The sequence below is a fragment of the Azolla caroliniana genome, unplaced genomic scaffold (assembly GCF_043228905.1).
Source record: "Azolla caroliniana isolate FFs.n. ecotype wild unplaced genomic scaffold, voAzoCaro1.0.p SCAF_3, whole genome shotgun sequence".
Taxonomy (NCBI): Eukaryota; Viridiplantae; Streptophyta; class Polypodiopsida; order Salviniales; family Salviniaceae; genus Azolla; species Azolla caroliniana.
Window position 1 is genome coordinate 19,317,237 of NW_028230438.1, and position 20,487 is coordinate 19,337,723.

The window sequence follows — 20,487 nt, forward strand, 5'->3', positions numbered from 1 at the left end:
GCACTAACTTCTTGATGATGATTGTTCAAATCATTCAGAACCATAAATAATATGGCTGAGTATATTGATCCCATAGGACTCGAATCTACTTCACCGATTTTGAACGAAAACATGGGATTGAGTACTCTCCTAGGTTTTTAGTGAACGTGATTTCATATTTCTGAGAATAGGCTTAGGATATTCAAGATAATGACTCAAAATCAAAACAAAAGTGAGAATCACAATAGACTTGGAATCAGTTGCACGAACTATTGTGTGCCATGTATGCAAAAAGTTCTAGACCATGCATTCATGCACAAGTTGTATATTAGGCATAAAGAAGTGTATATACTTTAGTTGCTCGAGTGAATTTGTCTAAAGGTCTTTGTCGACCATACCTGCGAAGAATGGCAAGGAAAAGTACTTCCTACGAAACATATTTATTAGTATCGCCTTACCATCAATCCCTAGTCGGTTATTATTTATCATTGAGACTAGGATGATAGATGATCATCTTCAGGCCCTCAACTTTCAGTCTTGATCAGTGAAAAAAAATCGTCCTAGAGCTTCGCAACAAATTGTCTTTCATGAACCCACCAATCCATAATATATATTTGTGATGGATCTAAAATTTTCCTTCTTGTTTATGCCTTTGATTGTACAAAACTATAGCCCATTTGTTTGTTTGATCGATTTTGTTATCCAACAAAAACTTATTAAAAGGGTGGAAAGATTTTGTCTGAGCTATTATTTGTTTTGGGATATGTACATAATCATAGTGGTTCAGAAGAGCTTTGGTCTTGGTCCTTGCAAAAAGTCATGGGTTGTTTTGTCTGTCATGGTAATTATTATTAAAAGCAAGCGGGTCCACTATGATACAATAGGATCGAAATCTTTCTTCAAGCAAGGCAATGCCAATATCAATTTCTTGTCATTGAAACCTTTCAACACACAGACAATTCCTAGATAACATATGTTTGGCCTTGCATCAGTCATATAAATCTTGTAAACCTTCAATTATATTTGATTGTATAAATCTTGTAAACCTTCAATTATATTTGATTGTATAAATCTTGTAAATCTTCAATTATATTTGATAAACAGTAGTAGGCACCAATGATATTTTATGGTAGTCGTACCTCAAGAGCATTTGTAGGGGGATGGAAAAGGATTCTGATTCTGAGTTTAGATAATGAAAAACAATTCTGAAGATAAACGGCAAAGAGAGAAAGATTGAACTGCAAAAAAACTTTTAACAATTATTTTTAATAGATAAAGAAGATGAATGTCTATCATCAGGTAATGTTAAAATGATAATCCAATCAGAAGGTCTAGTAAAGAAAAGAAAAACCCATTGATTAAACAAGAAGGGTCATGTATAGATGTATATATATGTTTATTATATATCACAATCTCTGTCATCAGCAAAAATCACTAGCAAAACTACTATTGCTAGACATGAGGAAGTGCAGAACAAATATCAAGCCCACCCAAAGCATGAAAACACTCCCAATTTGAGCCACCTTATTGCGCAATGCAACCGTTGTCCCTAAAGGCTTATCATCAGCAATGCCTGCCTTCTTAGGCTTCTTTTTCCTCTTGTTCTGATACCTCTTCTTTACCACCACTTTATGTACATTCTGGCCTTCTTCCATGGTGGTGCATTCAACCCCATCATTGTGTTCAAAACCATAGTCATCATCTCCCTCCAATGCATGAAATGTGTTGGATTCGAGAGAAGTCGAAATGTGCCCTTCGCCATTCACATGGCCGACGACCACAGGAGAGTTAACTTTGCTATTCTCATTCTCTTCTTTCTCATCTTCCTCCATCTTATTCTTATTCCTCTTCTTCTTCTTCTTCTTCTTTATCTTGTTCTCCACAATCTTCCATGTGTCTTCACCATCTTGAATGCTTACATCGGTTTCATTGCTCTTAACTGTATCGGTGCGAGTACCCTGAAACGCGGTACCATCTCTTGCTGCAAGCCTGTTCCTGTCGATCGAATATTTCTTCCTGTTGGTATCATATACCGAATGATTCTTCAAAGAAGCACCATCTCGAGGTTTAGAATTTACTATCTCTACTCCACCTTTGGAACCCAAATACTCTGATTTCTTATCAATTGTCGGCTTGTAAGCTATAAATGGTTTACTTCCACAAACTTGCAAAAACTTGGAGAGATCACGAGGTGGACTAGTAGTCAAAAGAGAAGCATCGGTGGAGAAGCGACAATTTTGTAAACGGGGTGATAATGGCGAAGAGGAAGAGGAAGAGGAAGAGGAAGAAGATGATAGTACTTTTGTCGGATCGTCTAATGTAGAATGGGAGACGGTCCAATGAGAGTAAGACGTAGGAGTAAGTGGAAGGAATGACAAATTGTCTTCATCGGAAACTGCTGAATTCCGATGGTTGCCTTCCTTACGAAGAATGGTATGATTATGACTAGCATCTGGGAGAACTCTTACTTTGATGGAATTTTCCGGCTCAACAATTTCCATAGAGGACTGTATGTGATGCTTCGATTCATCATTGTGCTGGTACATTGGTCGAAGTTCCTTTTCCCATGAACTTTCTACTGGGGGGCGATATCTGAGATTGTGATAGGGTTCTTCCTCTCTTGGAAATGTATTTGATACAAAGAATTGATTGTGTTCATGCTTCACTTCAGCTTCAGCCACTGACTTACTTTCCTGTATACCCTTCTTTTGGCCCAAAGCATTCTCAACCAGGGGAGAATCCTTGAGATGTTCTTTTTCATGCTTCTTGCGTCCTCGTAGTTCGGCTTCCGCCAGTAGTTTTCTACTCTCGTGCATTTGTTTCCCCCATGCATCCACTATTCGCGGAACATCTTTGAGATTTTCTTTCGGAAGATTATTCATCGAAGATTGAATGCAACAACTCGCATCGTCTTTCTTATGTCGAGCTTCGGCTTCTGTCACTCTTCTACTTGTTTGCATTTGTTTACCCCAAGCATGTGCTGCTCGAGGAATACCTCCGAGACGTGGGAAATCTTCCTCTGATTGAATGCAATATGATACATTATGTTGCTTGTGTTGATGTTCGGGTTCAGTTACTCTAACACTTTCTTGCTTTTCTTTTTCCCTTGCAACATTTCCTGTTCTGGGGAGATCTCTGACACCACATGAAAAACCTCGCTCTTCTCTTCGTTTGTTGAATTCGTGCTCTACAATTGCAGGCACATTCTCAGGAAACTCCTCCATTTCTGTATGGTGGTGGACTTTCTCTGGCCCCAGATATACTCTGGTTTCTTGTAAGCTTTTTGTATACTGTGTCCCAGATAGAGAGATGGTGGATGAGTATAAAGTATGTTGATCATTAGTTTCAAATAGTCCCACCCCCGCATCTTCCTCTTGATCATCTGCAAGATTTGCAAAGTCTTGATGAATGTTCGGAAAAGAAAAAAAACTCGAGATATATATATATATACTTGGCATTATCATTGTTGAAATCACTTCTCAAAACCCAAGATTAAAACACTTTAGGTGTGCTCTATAAGAATACTAATGTTAATACATAAAATTTCAGCCAAATTCAAATGAAGGTTAGAGATGCTGCTAGATTATTTTTCGATGTCCTTCAACCATCGACATAATATCTGTTAATGTGTAAAACATCCGAACAAATTTTAATGATTAAGTCACATTACCTTTCAGTAGATTGTTTTTTTCTGAAGAATCTGACTGTTTGTCCCCGACATATGTTTCCTCCTCACCAACTGGAAAATTACAAAACAAACCTTACTGTAATTTGAACAAACATTATTCAAAAATAACCATGCATCCTCAAATTAAAGATGTACTATCCATAAAAAAATAAAAGCAACCTTTCAAGTGTTTCAGGGATATCTCGGCAATTTCAACAAACTCGATGAACATTTTATATTACCTTTCGAGCATTCGGTTTTGTTCCCTTTCAAGTGTCGAACTTGTTGTGGCTGACATGGAGCCGAGATGGTTGATGCCGAGGAACTAGATTCTTCTTCTTCCTCCTCTTCTTTATCTTCTTCTTCAGATTCTTCATCTTCTTCTTCAGATTCGTCCTCTTCATCTTCGTCCTCTTCATCTTCATCATCATGTGCAAGATTTGAAGAGTCTTGAATAGTATATGAAACGACAAGACAAAACCAAAAGGTTATATAAGTCTCTCTTGCTTTAATTTGTTTGGTTTTCTATCGAGGATGAATAGAAACTATCCCTATGCAAAACCCTAAGTTTCTCATTATTTCCTCCGAGTCAAATGCCCCTAAACTAACCCCATTAACAACATGCGTTATTTTGAAGGCAATCATAAACCCTAAACCCTTGCATGTTGGATTGGAGTTTTTCCCTCGATCCAAATTAACAAAATTCACTAATGTAAGGTTTGAGTCACCTTCTTGTAGAGCTCTGTTTTTCTCTAAGATGATGTCCCTGTTTACTGTGTCAGCTGCTGAATCTCCAGAAGTAGCTGGGAGAGCATCAAAAGACAGTGTTAACCACAATCGTTCACAATTCGATTCCGTAATCTTTAGTGCATGACGGAAGATGTCCTTGGATTCCTTCTCCAGTCCCTCCTTGGCAACCTTGTATGCCTCTCCATCTATATATCAAAGAAAAGATCATATCAACAAGATTTCTGTTATCAAATGTCTCTGGAAAAACATGAACTCCTGAAATCATCCACATGCATGAATGGGAAGTAATATTTTTTTGTATGTGTTGCAGTTTACCCAATGCTGTATCGCAAATACTCTCCAATTTCTCCACAAGGAGCTGCTTCACAATCTTGTATGAATCTTCATCATCTTCTGTTATCAATCATAAACATCTTTTCAGTGAATCCAAATCTAAAGAGATGAAGCTAAAAATTAAAAAAAACAGCGAGAGGATTGATCAATGACCTAGATCGATCGGAAGGGCAAAATATATCGAGTATTGTGGGTGGTTGCCATCGACCGCTGATGATGGCAGCGGAAAATTTCTTGATCCCAGATGAATCGTTACCATGCCAGCCTTGAGAATTGTGGTGAAACCACCCTTATCATCAATATTAGTATTTAAATTAGTATCTTGTACTGTGAATGAGATTTCTGAACCAGTTGTCTCATGAGTCTCTAGGCCACCCATGCAGCTGCTAGATGTGGTAGACTCCATGGATATGTTACTACTAGTAGTAGGATCAACGACATAATCACCCATATCTCGATGTGTAACTAAGTATATATAGATATATATATATATATATACTCTGTTCGATTATGAATGGATTGATAGTTACAAGTATTGAATTGTAGATTTCAGATGTGTTTTACTAAAATTTAATCAGCAGCTCCGTCTGTCTGTCTGTCTCTGTTTCCTCGCAAGGAAAGCTATCTATGCTGTTTATATAAAGAGAGAGAGACAGAGACAGAGACAGAGACAGGCAGGCAGGCAGGCAGACGATTTGTGAGCAATCACTTAATCCTATCAGAACTTCCAGAGCTTTGCGTTTTGCGTTTTGCGTTTTTGCGTTTTTGCGTTTCTCCCCTCCGGAACGCAAAGCAGCCGGGCTCGATGAAAGAAAAGCTAAGGCCAAAAAAAAATACAAAGGCGAGGGATTAAGAAAAAGGAGAGAGAGAGGAAAAAAAAAGCAGCCAATGGAAGGAAAAAGCAAACCCCCCCCAAAAAAAGCACTCCTTTTGCCATTTTTAGAGAAAGGGCTTTCCATATTTGGCAGCCTCCAATTTGCTCTCAAGAAGATTTTATAATAAAAAAGAGAGAGAGAGAATAGGAAAGAAGGGTGTCTATATATAATTTGTGTGGTGAGCTAACAACCCTTCTTCTTCTTCTTCTTCTTCTTCTTCTTCTTCCTTTTGAGTTCCAATGAATGCATTGGCAAGCTCCCATTTTTGTCCCCCACCCCCCAAGGGCCACATATTTGTCCGAGAAACAACATCTTTAAGGCCAAGGCCCAATCGGCGGCCCAAGACAGACACTCGGGGGTTTCGAATGCCTCTTCGTGTCCTTATCCCACCATCTCCAAAGTTAGCGGGCCGCAAAATTTCATGCAATCCTAGATTCCATGTAGAGCAAAACCACATCTGAGATATGCCTTTAGAGCCCAGTCATTGTTGTTAAAAAAAACATGTATTCTATGTTCAGAATACCCTGAAGTATTCTACATTTTAGAACCGCCATTTTTCAAATTTTAACGTACTCTGCATATTCTAAAAATTTGACGTATTCTACATATTTAACAAGTATTTATCATTTCAAAAAAAAAATCCTTTAAATTTTAAGAAGTATTCTACGTATTTAAAGTACTCTAATTATTTGACGTATTTTATCTGTAAAATACATATTCTAAGTTTTTTTTCAAAAAATTTGAATACTTAGCATATGTATTCTATACACGTATTGTATGCTAAGTATTCTACAAGAATGAGCCTAGTACCGGTTCCTCAGTATATGAATCATTCCGGATAAAAAGAAACCATGCCCCTAGTTTTATGCACAAGAAACGTCGAGCTATATGTCGAGGCAAAGTTCTTGTGGAGTTCCCCGGTTCTTTTCCATATTCCCCACTAATAAAAATATCCACTGGAAGCCTGATCTTCTACAATGTGTTTCTCTCATCGCTAATGCTTACCATCGTCCCAAAGTCCTTTATTTTGATGTGCGGGGAAAAAATAGTATTGTATGGAAAACCTACATAACTAGTGTGGACCGGATGTGGACTACCCAAAACTCTCATTGTTAAAAATAGTTCAAAGTGAGACACGTGTGATAGGGGGGAAATACACGCAATGTCCAAATGGTGACATCAAACTTGACCATTGTTGAATAATTTGAATTAATACCCTTAGCTATGTATATATCACATTTTTTGCCGATTAAGATTACATAATCATAAAATCTATGCCATTTTCCAAATAATCAAAATATTAAAAGAAGGTTCCTTGTCTTTTACTACATTATCCATAAACGTTAAACCTTTTAATAATGATATGTCACTCACATGCATATGTTTTAAGTGTATGCATGTATGTATCATAAAAAATATAGCTTTAAGCTAAAAGCCACTAGGTTAAACCTCAAAAGTTATCACATAGAACATACACCATTAAGATCTATTGCTAAAAATGAGACATTATTGAGGGGAATGTAACATTTCAATGTTAAAAGACATCGGTGTGGGCCATAATGAGTTGATGAAGGGTAAAGTAGCAACAAATTTATGAGCGAATGAGAAAAGGAATATACACCTTGTACGTTCATTAGCTAAATATTCTATAGTGACGTTGCACCAACTCAATCATGTTTCGCTCTCATTCTATGTGAAGAATTTCATATCTCAATCATTATACATGCTATATTCTTTAGTACAAAATCCATTATAGCCAACAAAATATGGGGTTTTTGGAGTTGAAGGATTGAGTAAAACCTTGTAGCTTTCTAGCAAATACAAGTAGGAGCGTCATTATCATTCATATAAAGTACCTTCTCTGAACATTGGATCCATGGGTCCATTGGAACAGGTTCAAACAATGAGTTTTTACACATCATAGACATGCAAAGAACTTTTAGCTTCATAGGTTGGAGGATCAAGGAAATGATAAGCCACATCAGTCCAACTTGTTCTAATCCATTATAACAAGATAGCATTTGAATCATGAAACAAGGTAGGTGGTAATGTGTCACAAACAAGGGACGATTCAAGGATTTTAACGATGAGTGGGAAAAATTCATAGTGATTATAAAATATATCTTCCCAAAATTTCCAGTTTACTAATATGTTTATGTATCACTGTTGATTTGCAGTCAAATTATGAAATTTGCTAATGTTTGTCTTTGCATTATATTGTTTATGCAATTCAAGATTTCTTCACCATTCCTCACCTTCGTCAACCTTGTCTAAAATTTCATACCATTTTAATTTTAAAAGGAATTGATAGAAAAAACTTAATGATGCATCAAAAGTCGGTTTCAACTCAAATTCCAATTTGATTATGAAAGAATTTCACAAGAAAATGAAATATTTTCACCGAATCAGGTTTTTTTAGTTACTTTTACACCAAGTAGTGTTGTCTGTTCAAATATAGGGATTGCCAAGGAAAAGATTTGCACGATTCTTATTCACGAACTTGAAAAAAAGAAAAAATTTAGCCCAGAAACTCATTAAGCTTAATAGAATTCAGCACCGACAAATATATCACAAAAACACGAACATTATCTCTTAGCGGTAATCTTCTTCGAGGTTTCTGAATCCATTGGTCAAGTCCTCATTGAGCTTCTTATATTTCTCAACTAGCACAGCTTCCCCTTCAGAAGGTTCTTCAAATTTCTGTGAACTGAGGAAAAAGGGCAAAAGAAACATTCTAAATATTATTGAGAAAAGTATTGAATTTTGGATTCTGATGAAACTGATCATAACAATCAGACCAATAAAACCTAGTGTAGAAAAAAGAAAAACATACACCAAACGATAGATGAGATCGCCTAGCCTCTGTTTGATGATGTTGTAATTTATTTTTTGACCGTCTGCTCCAGCTCCTCTCTCCACAGCCTGCACATTTAATTAAATACAATCTGAGAAAATAAAAACTACTAACAATTGAAAAAAAGAAAAGAGCAGAAAATAAAAATAGATCAAGTTCATGTATATAGTTGCTTCTACCTGATTTGCAAGCGTATTAAAATGGATAATATTCCGCATCATCCAAACGGACTTATAGAACGGACAGAATCTATCATACCTGTCAAATGGCAAAAAGCTCATCATTCTCCAAGCATATTTCTTTTGTTTTTGGAAGTCAAACATTTCTGAATCAAGAATACATACGGTGTGAAGGCGTTTTGTGCCAAGTAATCCTCACGAAGAAGTTTTGCTACCTCAAGCGTTATCTTGTCTGTTTCAGCTAAAGCATCTTTCCCTACAAGCTGTAATGATCACATTATTTTTAACTATATTTAACTAGCTTGAAAGAAGATATTGACCTTCTCCAGAGGGAAAAATGCAGGAGTTTAACATGAGCATGTATTTGCACAGTTTCGAAAAATGAGCATATCATTTACCTGCACGATTTCATTAAGATCATCTTCACGTTGCAAGACTTCACGAGCTTTCGTTCTTATGGAGATAAAATCAGGATCGAAACGTTCATAGAATGACTCTAATGCCTGGGGGGAAACAAAAGAAGAGTAATTGCATAAAAATGATAGATCATAGCAACAATAACACTGAAAATGGATCAATCATCAGTATTTCAAATGAAACCTTGGAATATTTGGAGTATGATATAAGCCAGTTGACAGAAGGGAAGTGCTTTCTTTGTGCAAGCTTTTTATCCAGTCCCCAGAACACCTGAGAATAGTCCAGAAAGATGATAAATAAAAATACATAAAAGTATCTTATTTCATATCAAAAGCCCATGGAAATACATAAAAAGACCTCCCCTGCACATACTTGAAACTTATTGAGAAGATCAACTTTAAAGAAGCTTGATTTCTTAGAATATTTCTAAAGGGATTTTAAAGGTTGAAACTAGTTTTGTAATGCCAGACGTAATTATTCGGGGCTCCAGTTCATTTTTTTCCCTTGGACCTTACACCTGACATATATACCAGGTATATACCAAATCAGACTGGCCTCTCTTTGGGTTTTCATGTGGTTTAAAACCCACTTTGTCACTACTTGGGATAATACATTAGACTCCTTAAATATCAGTAGCATTGTATTAAGCCTTTAGGCTATTTTAAATCATTTTTACAAGGATTAAAAATAGGTTCTCTTCTGTTCTCTATGGGCTCTCAGGTAAAGTTTAAAAGCACACTTTCCCACTACTTGAGATAGTCTGTCGCCCTTCCCTTGCTTGCAAAACACACATTTATGTATGAATGTACATATCCATATTCCATGAGAAATACACATTTATTCAATTATGTACAAAATTGTCATTTTTCATGTCTAATTACATTCAATGAGCAGCATATATTTATTTAATCATTTACAAATTTGTAATTTTTCATCCCTAATTACATCCAATGAGCAGCAAATTTATACAATTATTGCACATAACAGTAACAATTGTATACAACCAAACATTTGACTTACTTGTACAATACTAAGTGTGGCTGCAGTAACTGGATCCGAAAAGTCTCCACCAGGGGGAGAAACTGCACCAACTATAGTTACACTTCCTGTGCGATCAGGGCTTCCAAGACACTTGACTTTCCCAGCGCGTTCATAAAACGATGCTAATCGAGCAGTTAAATATGCAGGATAGCCACTATCTGCTGGCATTTCAGCCTGGAATGAACAAATACCTCAGATTTCAACATTCATTTTGAAATAAACTTGCGTTGAAACATTTTTAGAAAAGCAGAATATTTTTAAAAACATCATGCTCTAGCATATCTAGTTGAGTAACCATTTATATTTTTATGTCATGTCCTCCATACCACATTTGGAGATATTGTGCATACCGACAAGTCATGTCTTCACAAGCACAAAGAAGTTTGAATTTACCAATATATGAACCCAAAAGAAGAGAAAGATGCAAAAAGGAGGAGACAACAATAATCAAAGAAATGAAATGAAAAGGCATGCATTCAAACTACAAGTCCCCAGTAATTATATACCAAAACAGATGACCCGTGCTATAATAAGTGGCTACTCCCAAAAACCAAAATGCAAAATGCTCTGCAACATAGAGTAAAGCATGCATAAACTATAAAAAATGTTGTCATAATATGTAGGATGTATCTGAACAGGGACAAGAATATTGTAGAGAAAGCATAAAAAAGAGAAAAAAGTACCAGACGGCCTGAAATTTCACGTAGAGCTTCAGCCCATCTGGAAGTAGAATCTGCCATCATACTGACATTGTAGCCCATGTCACGAAAATACTCTGCTAATGTAATACCTGGTTTCAAATAATATCAAGTCACGATTAGAGACATATTACATATTCCATGCTTTCACCGGATATAATCTGTCTTTTCAAAATGCAAACCTGTATAGATGGATGCCTCTCTTGCTGCCACAGGCATGTTTGATGTGTTGGCCACTAAAGTTGTTCGTTTCATTACAGATTCTTCTCGCCCATCTGGTAATGTCATTGTCAACTGTGGGAAATCCATCAATACCTGAAAGGCAAGCCAAGAAACATCTAAGATAAATATGAGCACAATACGAAATGGTGGAAAATGAAGGAAGACTTTGTACTCTTACCAAATATGAAATGATGACTTTGTACTCTTACCAAATATAACTAACTTCATTCATGGTCACTTAAAGTGTTATTCAAACACATGTCACATGTGTGCAATATGCACTTCGGAATTATCTTTGTAAAGCCATATTTATAAGGCAACATCCTAAGGTGGTGGGGGCACCTCCCTTACAATGGAATGGACTTTGATGCGTTTACATAGGGACCCAAGTTCCAACCAGCCTCAACCAATTCCAGTTTCATCACAAAAAATCTGTTCCCTAACATAAAAAAGCAGGTATGGGACTGAAAACCAAAATGAATACCTCAGCCATCTCATTTCCTCGTTCTCCACACCCGACATAAACAACCGTATCAGAATTCGAGTACTGCAAGAACCATTCCCAATGCAAAGATTGAAACCTTTAGATAATCTATAAGCAGAAGAGTTGATATTTTATGAATACTGGTAACACAACAAACCTTTGAAAGAGCTTGACTGATAACTGTTTTACCACAGCCAAAAGCACCAGGAATTGCACAAGTACCTCCTAACACAGATGGAAACAATGCGTCCAAGACTCTCTATTATGAAGAATATATCATCGTTAGTCATAAAGAGTAGTTCAATAGTGCATGAATAGAGTAAGAAACAAGAGGCACAGGCCCACCTGTCCTGTCAACAATGGTGTATCTGCAGCCAGTTTTGCAGCTACTGGTCTTGGTGTTCTTACTGGCCATGTCTATGACAAAGTTTAATCAAATTAGATACTCCTCACGCATATTCAAACTAAAACAGTTACTTAGTTACTGGCATTCAAACTAAGAAATTCCATAGCTCATTAAGTAAACTCCTCCTTGCATTGAAGCAACAGTAAGAAATAGTCAGCAGAGGGCTAATGCATGCATCAATGAAAACGCAAATTTTTTCATATCATCTCATATCGATATAGCCTGTTCAACATGTTGCCTTTTTATTTTTTATTTATAACTGACTCTTCCTGTATTTACTGTACTCACAGTAAAAAAGCCACTAAGGCATATAAAAACATATAGCCAAAAGATGATCAATCATATTTTATTTTAAGCCAAAGGACAATTCTTTTGGTGCTTTACTTTTCTCAGCTTTGATATTGGGTACATAAGCTGCTAATTATAGTATTTCAATGAAAGATTACCTGAAGCATGGTCACTGACTTCTTTATGCCTTGGAACTCAAGCTCAAGCACTATATCCTGAAAAGAAAAGACAGTGAACATTTCAGAAATAATGTAGGACAGAGCATTTAACAAAATATCACATATATCACATACACATATATACATATAGACAAAAACACATATATGCAAAATTAATAAAATATAACATGTGTAGACATGCACACACATGTATATATATGTGCGCATATGTGGAGCATGCAAATGTACACCAGTAAAAAGTACCAACCTTGATTGAATACTGACCAGCTGGGGCAACATAAGTGACCTTTCCCATTGCTCCTGGTGGTACAGCAATATGATGAGTCATAAGACTGTTTTCAAAGACTGTCTGCACAAAAGAAGAAAACAAGAAACTATTTCAGTCAGCGAAATGTAGGTCATCAAAGTAGAATCAAAAATACATGTTGATTTCAATGCTTACTGCATAAAGGTCTCCTCCAGTTACCACATCTCCAATAGCTGCAGAAAAATAAAGGGTCAATAGGAAATTTCAGTTATTCAGGAAAAGATGCCCTCATTCACTAGATCAATTTTGCTTGCCATTTGGAAACATTCATAAAGGGAACAAAATCCTGTAGAAATATATAAAGATCTCTGCTGAATTCCTGAACATTTGTAGTATTTTCTTATTATTTCAGGCAAGAAAAAGAAAAGTCAATCCCATTACATTGAAGAGGCGTACTCTGTTCTGTTTTTTGTCTATATCTTTCATTAAAACACGCTGCAAGAAAGCTAAGCGGACTTACATAACCGTTTTGGTTCAAATTCCCATAAATAGTCCTTATCGAGAGCAGGGACAGCAACCCCACGAGGTATATACACATCTCCGGATTTTATAGCAATTGTTTTAAGAGGTCTCTGTAAGAAAAAAGCCAAAACAAACAGTCACATGCATTGAGATTTAGCTTTTAAAGAAAAAATCTTCCAAACAAATAATGAAACCAGACTATGAAAGCTTCAGAGGATGGTAAAACATCAACTGAGCCCCAAATTTAGATAAACTTTCGTAACCAGAGAAAAATTGTTCTAAATCTGAATTTCAACACTACATCAAAGGAGGTTCATTATAATAAGGCACATCTTGTTCATGCTACCATGCAAACCTCTTTCAAATAATATACTAACCTACTTACCTATCAATTTTAATTGTCTTTATGTAGGGCCCAACCTAAAGTGACTAGATAAGACAAAACATTTGCAATTAGACACATACACCTCCCATACATTGAAACCCAAGGCTAATTGGACCAAGCACATACTCAATCCCAGGGCCTGCTGACCTTGGCTCCTCTAGTCTAAGAACCATTACCCTTCAGACATCCACACTGGCAAATCAATTTCAGTTTGCCCGATTTCAAAAGTTCCAAGGAAGCAAGTACAGTTACTATAAATTAGCTTTTAAATAAGTCATAAAAGATGCACAAAAATAACACCTCCCAGGTGAAAGCATGCAGTGACCTTTTCAAGTTCCATGTCATGTTGTTAGAATGTGTTAACAGTCACAATAGACTTTTAAATATACTTGTTACCCCAGATCAAGTTGTAATAATAAAGAAATCCAAAACCAAAAGATTAAGTTCATGTACATTGAGATTTTCCGAACAAAAATAAAAAGTAAGTGTTTGTGCATTTGATGTTTATCTTGTAACAATTCATATCATGATGTTAAGAAGCATCAAACAGCATAAAGAGACCTGAATCCCATCAAAGATGTTTCCAAGAATTCCAGGTCCAAGCTCCACAGAGAGTGGCTGCATTAAATCAATAATACCAAATTGCATAAGCGACACAAAAAGTCACATTTAGTTTCCAGAAAGTTAACAATATATATAATGTCTAGTGAATAGCGTACCTTATGTGTCCGTAGAACAGGATCATTTACCATTAAACCAGCCGTCTCTTCATAGACTAGCAATTTGTAGCAACTCAATAGTTAGCAAACATGGGAAATTTCTCAATTTGATTAGGATGTGGCTTAGGTTCATTACTACCTTGAATGGTGGCAGAGTCTCCTTCCAATCGAATAATCTCACCAATCAATTTGTCATGCCCAACTCTCACAAGCTCATACATAGCTGCCCCTGCCATGCCATCTGCCACCACAACCGGCCCCGAGACCTGGAAACCACCAAGAAATCAATTTGCAACTAAATACTAGTGACCACACTATAGTACTAATTAATCATGTCGATCCCTCAATAGATATATGCCCAAGTTACGCCAACTCATATGCCTTACAATAATGTTTCGTCAACGAGAAATAAACAATGAAGTCTTGTGTACATTGCACATAAAGAGGAGAATCAAATCAATAATGAACACAATTGAAGAAACGTGAAGTGATGATACCAGTGTTGAATAACCTTTCATTACAATAGACCATTCTATCTATCTATTTCTCTTACTGATACACGGGCAGGCCCAAGGTCCATTGGCTTTGCATACTTGAAAGAATGTGACAGTAACAAAGAAAACTGTTTACATTATCCCAGGCAAACAATGAAATATATTCTTAAAGCCAAAATCCTTGACTTCAATTTAATCCGTCAAAAGAATGCCTCTGCGATGAGTACCCTTGTTATCAAGGCCATTATCACCCAGCACCAGAGGGTGCTTTTGTCACTTTCGAGACCATTCCATCTTGGATCGGTCGATGTTGGAAACCTTTTAAAGGTAGAGGTTTTTAGGCCCATCTAATCTCACAATGTTGCATGCTTACCTATTAGGAATATAAGACACTCTTGAAAGTTTTACTGATTTTAGTTATATTCCGTTGGCTTGAAATCCTCCAATGTGAGATGAACATTTATTGATGTAATCTCTTTCATTTGTTCTCACAGGTAATTTTCACCTATTCAAGCGGCATCAATATGTCTTTGTTTTTTTTTTCTTCTGTCATTGTATTTAATCTATTTCTCAGCTCCAGATTCATGAAAAACAAAAATTTCACATGTACATCTTGCACTATAAGGGGTTTTTTATCAGTCTACAAACCAACAAAGAGGAAACAATTCCTCGTTCTGATTTCAATCCATTAATATCAAAATCAGAAAAAAAACAAATCTATAATTATATATAACATTGAATAGATCACCATTTTAATGCAAAAAGAAATAGTAAAATACAAATACGAGTGTATGAAATTCAATTTCATGTATGCATCTTGAATTGGAAATGCTGTAAATGTAAATAAAAAATCAAGGTGAAGAAGAAAAAGAGCTCAGAAGGATCAAAGCTCAAAAGTTTCTTGAGAAAATTAAGGGATCAGAACGTAATCAATCAGAGAGCTTCACAGTGAAATGATTTTATCAATTCAATGCCCAAAATCTATATAGATCCGGATACAAATAATAGAATGAAGAGAGAGAAAGAGAGATTTATAAGCACCTTCCTGATGTAGCCATATTCACTTTCCTTCTCGTCATCTTCAAAAGTTGTAAGCCCGTTCCCATTGATAACAGGCATGGTGAGGAGGAAAGAAGAAGTTGATTTAGGGTTTCACACAGAGAAATGGTGTTTAAGTTGTTTGGGGGGGGGGGTGGACAGAGGTAAGAAGAAGAAGAAGAAGAAGAAGAAGAAAACAGAGCATTATTCTTCTTCATATAATTCCAAATGAATTTATTTGTTTATTCAATTTGTTTATTTTTGTTTTGTAATATTAGGATTTGATTTATTTCCATCACCTCCTCACTTGCATTGACAAAATATCAAAACTAACCCCCCTCCCCTACCACTTACCAATTGACTCGAGAACTATCGAGATAAACCTATATAGATCACGTTCGAGCATGGTGTAATTTGTCGGCCATAGCTCCTCCTATAATGACCGATTAATTATGTAGAAAATGATCAATCGGATTGCTCATTAGCATACATTGCAAGACTAGGCCCATAGCCCCCTCAATAGTGAATCTAGTGATGAATTGTGTTTCTATCGTGACAATGATCAATCGGCTTGTTCATAAGTATAAGTTGCAAGACTTGGCCCATAGCCACATCAGTAGTGAATCTAGCAATGAATTGTGTTTCTATCGTGGCAATGATCAATCGGCTTGTTCATAAGTATAAGTTGCAAGACTAGGCCCATAGCCACATCAGTAGTGAATCTAGTGATGAATTGCGTTTCTATCGCGGGGAGAGGTGTCATTGATTTGTTCGATCGTGATTACTTGCCAACACAGGCATTTTAATTCTTTCAAAAACTAGTGAAATATGTTCTTTTTTTCCATATTCATACCCCTCTCTCAAGGTTGTGATATTCTAGCAATGTCTCATGTGTGTTATATTCAAACCTTGGGTTATGGAAAAGTAAGATAGTTTCTAATGGCATACGTATCAAGAAACTATTTAGTTGTGTACACCTTGGATATGATTAACCCATGGAATATATTTAGATTACTTCATCGAGTTGTATTTAAAATATGCAAATGTCTTCACCATTGTACATTTTTAGCATGTTATGTATTTGTTGACCAAAGGTTGTTGCTCGTGTTGTTTGGCTTGCATGGAAGGTATAATGGTGCGCTCTTCGCGATTAGTTGGATATGAACCTTTTCCGTGTTTTCTTTAGTCACTACCACCTCTCCCACTAGTAGGGTATTGACCATAAATTAATTTGCGTATTTCCATCGTCATTGTCACGACATTTCATACCGATAAAGTACATATCCTCTATAGTCGAAAGTGTGTGTATTCAATTCATTGTGTATGATGAACTCCTTATACACAATGCATCATATATCTATGATACTCCTCCTAAGTATACAAACTAATATGTTCTCGATTTCTGTAGTCATTCACTACTTGCCCATGGGGGGTTGCCCTCTTGCTCATGAACCTTTTACTCGTGAACTTTTAAGTGGATAGGTTATGGTGTCCTTCAACATGTAAAGTACATCATAGTATGGTTGAGTCTTAGAAACAATCACACCCTGCATTGTTCAATGCTTGCATAATCACAACAATGAGGGTAAGTTATATTTTGTATATCTCAAACTTTCCATATTTGATAAATCATTTATTTTTGGCATTTGCACGGATCATATAGCCATCCTTGGTTTGATCTTTGCACATGCATCTTGGAGCATCCCCCCTTCTGCCAACTTCCATAAGGGATGATACTTACTGCCACTCTCAAGTATAATGTTGCAAGGATTGTTATCCATTCATTGTCATTGGGATTGTAAATCCTGTTGGCATTTGCATGGGTTCGGTTGCCATCCTTAGTATGATATTTGCGCATGCATCTTGGGGCATCCCCACTTCTACCAATTTCCATAAGTGATTATATTTACTCCCACTCTCGAGTATGATTTTGCAAGAATTATTATCAATTGATTATCATTGGGATTGTGAAGCTAATATCATCAACTTTGAAGAGCATTGCATTTAGGGAATCCATACCTTTTGTCTTTCTCCTATATGCACTAGGGCTTTGTGAAGATATGACCACATACTCGCAATAGCTCACATGGAACTCACCCACAAATAGTCTTAGTACATAATACCAAAGATTCAAGTTAAGGTGGTGCACCTCTACCAAAGTCAATATCTATTGACTTGAACCACATAATGTCCAACCCTTGGTTCTTAACTTTGGTAGAGTACCTTGAGGTTTGAAGAATTCAACAAGGTGATATTCACTTCCTTATCAAGGTACTTGCTTCCATGTCCATATGATTCTTTGTTATTTGTTTGACTTACGTATCTCTTCGGTGTTCAAACTAGGACATTTAAGAGAGAAAATGTTTACTCATGGGAATATATAGACATTCATGTAATGCAAATTTGTTCACTTTGTTGAGGATGCTCGTGTCTCTCATATGCAATGAATTCGCGATACGTTTCGGAATTTGTTAAACTCTTCTACAAGTTTACTATAGGCAAATTGATAACCTAATTTCACTCTTTTTATACTAACCCATACAATATAAAAGCAGGTAGAAAACTTCGAAGATTTTTCTCTTTTTGTGTTCATTTTAATTGTTGTTTTAGTATGTTTTTCTTGCTTGTTTAGACTTTGAATGCATTGGGCTCCACTAGACACGGTTATCCCAACCTATGATGGACGATAAGTTGATGTCAACCTTTTCTTTTTCTCTAGACACTTAAATAGCATATGAACATGAATTTATCCTTACATGTTTCCTCCCCAAGAGACCCTCGAATAGGCCTTTCATTGCTTGGTTAGTGGAGATGTTGGATCCATTTTTTAGCAAATTGCACACTTGTTCATACTATCTTTTATTGGTGTTATGATTTTATTGTTTCTTTGGGTACTCGTTGCTAGAAACTAGCTAATTGGTAAGCAAAATATAAGGATTTATGGACCAAAGGAAGAAATATAGGCATGCCCAACCACTCCCTAGCGTCGTCATCCCCCAATCTTCTCGATGACCCATATCATCGCGTGTTGATGTGAGGCATACCTTGGATTTTGTGAGGATCTCACATTTTAGCTAACATAGGTCAACTCTTCCTTATAAGAAGGTCAACATAACCACGTTGATAGAGTCTCGACACAAGCAAAGCCTCCCTCATAAAAAGGGCGAAGCCCTAGACCCTAATGTGTTCACACACTTTACTATTTCATGCGAAGTGGTCAAGTGATAACACATTAAATACTTGTCTCACATCGTAGAATTGTAATTTTATCCATACCCTCATTCCTTTTGGAATTAACCCACACGTACTCATCATAAGATTAGGAAAAACATAGATCTCATGATCAATTATGGTTATGCAAGTAACACAATCAACATACAAAGAGCATGACGGTTGAACACTTCATGTCATTTCTTCTCTAAGGACCCCTTGATTATTGTCTTAGAGGTAGCACATAAAATAGACGTATAACTAATTGAAGTCTAAAAAGTGCAAGAATACCTCATCTCCGAGTCATATATTGGCCTCATCTTATGACTTTGTCCAAGTGTTGTGTCAATTTTTAGTGACGGCGTCGCGAAGTTACGTGCGTGTGTGGAACGTGAGGGGGACCACCAAGGACATGAACCATATAGGATGGGTGCCTTGAGGTGTTGATGTCAGAGTGCTCAAAGATGTAAATTTCCACACACAGTTTTATTTTGAAGAGTTTAATTAATTGATTTAATTTTCAGAAATCTCGTGCTAGTTCAAGATTTTATTGCACGCAAAACACATATGTGTGCGTGGGTGTGATTTGTTATATATACATATATACATATATACATTTATAAAACAAGTAGATAATTGTGTATATACACGTTTGTAACCAAGTAGATAATGATGCATATGTAATCTATGATCATATGTATAAGTTAATGTGTAAGTGTGGATGAATGTTTGAAGTTTTTTATAAGGTTTTCAATATACATATGTGGTATAATTGTACATTGGAAGGTTCAAGTGGTATTTTGGAAAAATAGTCTTGTCCCCTTTCCTTGGGTCATGGAGTAGATAGTTTATTTTATTCATTTAAGTCTAAATGAGAAAAGTAGAAACTAAAAGGAAAAGTAGAAGGGAGGAAAACACACACACAAACACACGATGTTAGTGGAGAAGATGCCAAACATAGGTCGATTACATGTCTGGTTGCTAAAGCCATTGGGGTGGTTATATCACAAATTTGGGCATTGATAACAATAAATATTTTGTCACCTTTTAAGTGGGTTTTTATTGACGAGGATAAAGTTATGCCCACACCATCATATAAGGTTGTGTTTGACTATCTTAGGTATTGGGGGATGTGGTTTAATTGGACCATGAGAAATGGGTTCTTGTTTGATGGACTTTATGGGTAACACACCAACTCCGTAGAATGAAAGGGAAGTTGATTAGGCAATTTTTGCAATTATGTTGTATGGGGATGTTGTCCCAAGAGGAGATAGACTTATGTCATCTAGTTTTACAACACTTGACAGGGTTTCCCTTACAGTATAACTACTAATGAAGTAGTGAAGATAGCAAGGGTTGTATTATAATCTTGTTTTAATAACAAACATGGATTTACAAGAGAGAGAGAGAGAGAGAGAGAGAGAGAGAGAGATGGATGTAGCTCAGTTGGTAAAGTTGCCGTCTCCATTGGGTCTTGGGTTCAACCCCTACATTCCACAG

At 36.3% G+C, this 20,487-nt stretch overlaps 1 protein-coding gene across 1 annotated transcript; it reads right to left on the reverse strand.

Annotated features, from left to right (window-relative positions):
* Positions 1–7,944: 7,944 nt before the first annotated feature.
* Positions 7,945–15,945, reverse strand: LOC147866411 (V-type proton ATPase catalytic subunit A). The gene is made up of 20 exons (XM_087316856.1): positions 15,781–15,945; positions 14,385–14,511; positions 14,246–14,301; positions 14,088–14,144; positions 13,140–13,251; positions 12,815–12,852; positions 12,620–12,721; positions 12,352–12,408; positions 11,845–11,916; positions 11,657–11,758; positions 11,500–11,562; positions 10,976–11,108; positions 10,779–10,885; positions 10,075–10,269; positions 9,238–9,324; positions 9,036–9,140; positions 8,803–8,900; positions 8,638–8,716; positions 8,438–8,526; positions 7,945–8,311 (listed from the first exon to the last, which is right to left on the reverse strand). Exons 1-20 carry the CDS (start codon positions 15,856–15,858, stop codon positions 8,197–8,199), a joined length of 1,872 nt encoding a protein of 623 aa, XP_087172982.1. The 5' UTR covers positions 15,859–15,945; the 3' UTR covers positions 7,945–8,196.
* Between the last annotated feature and the right edge of the window lie 4,542 nt (positions 15,946–20,487).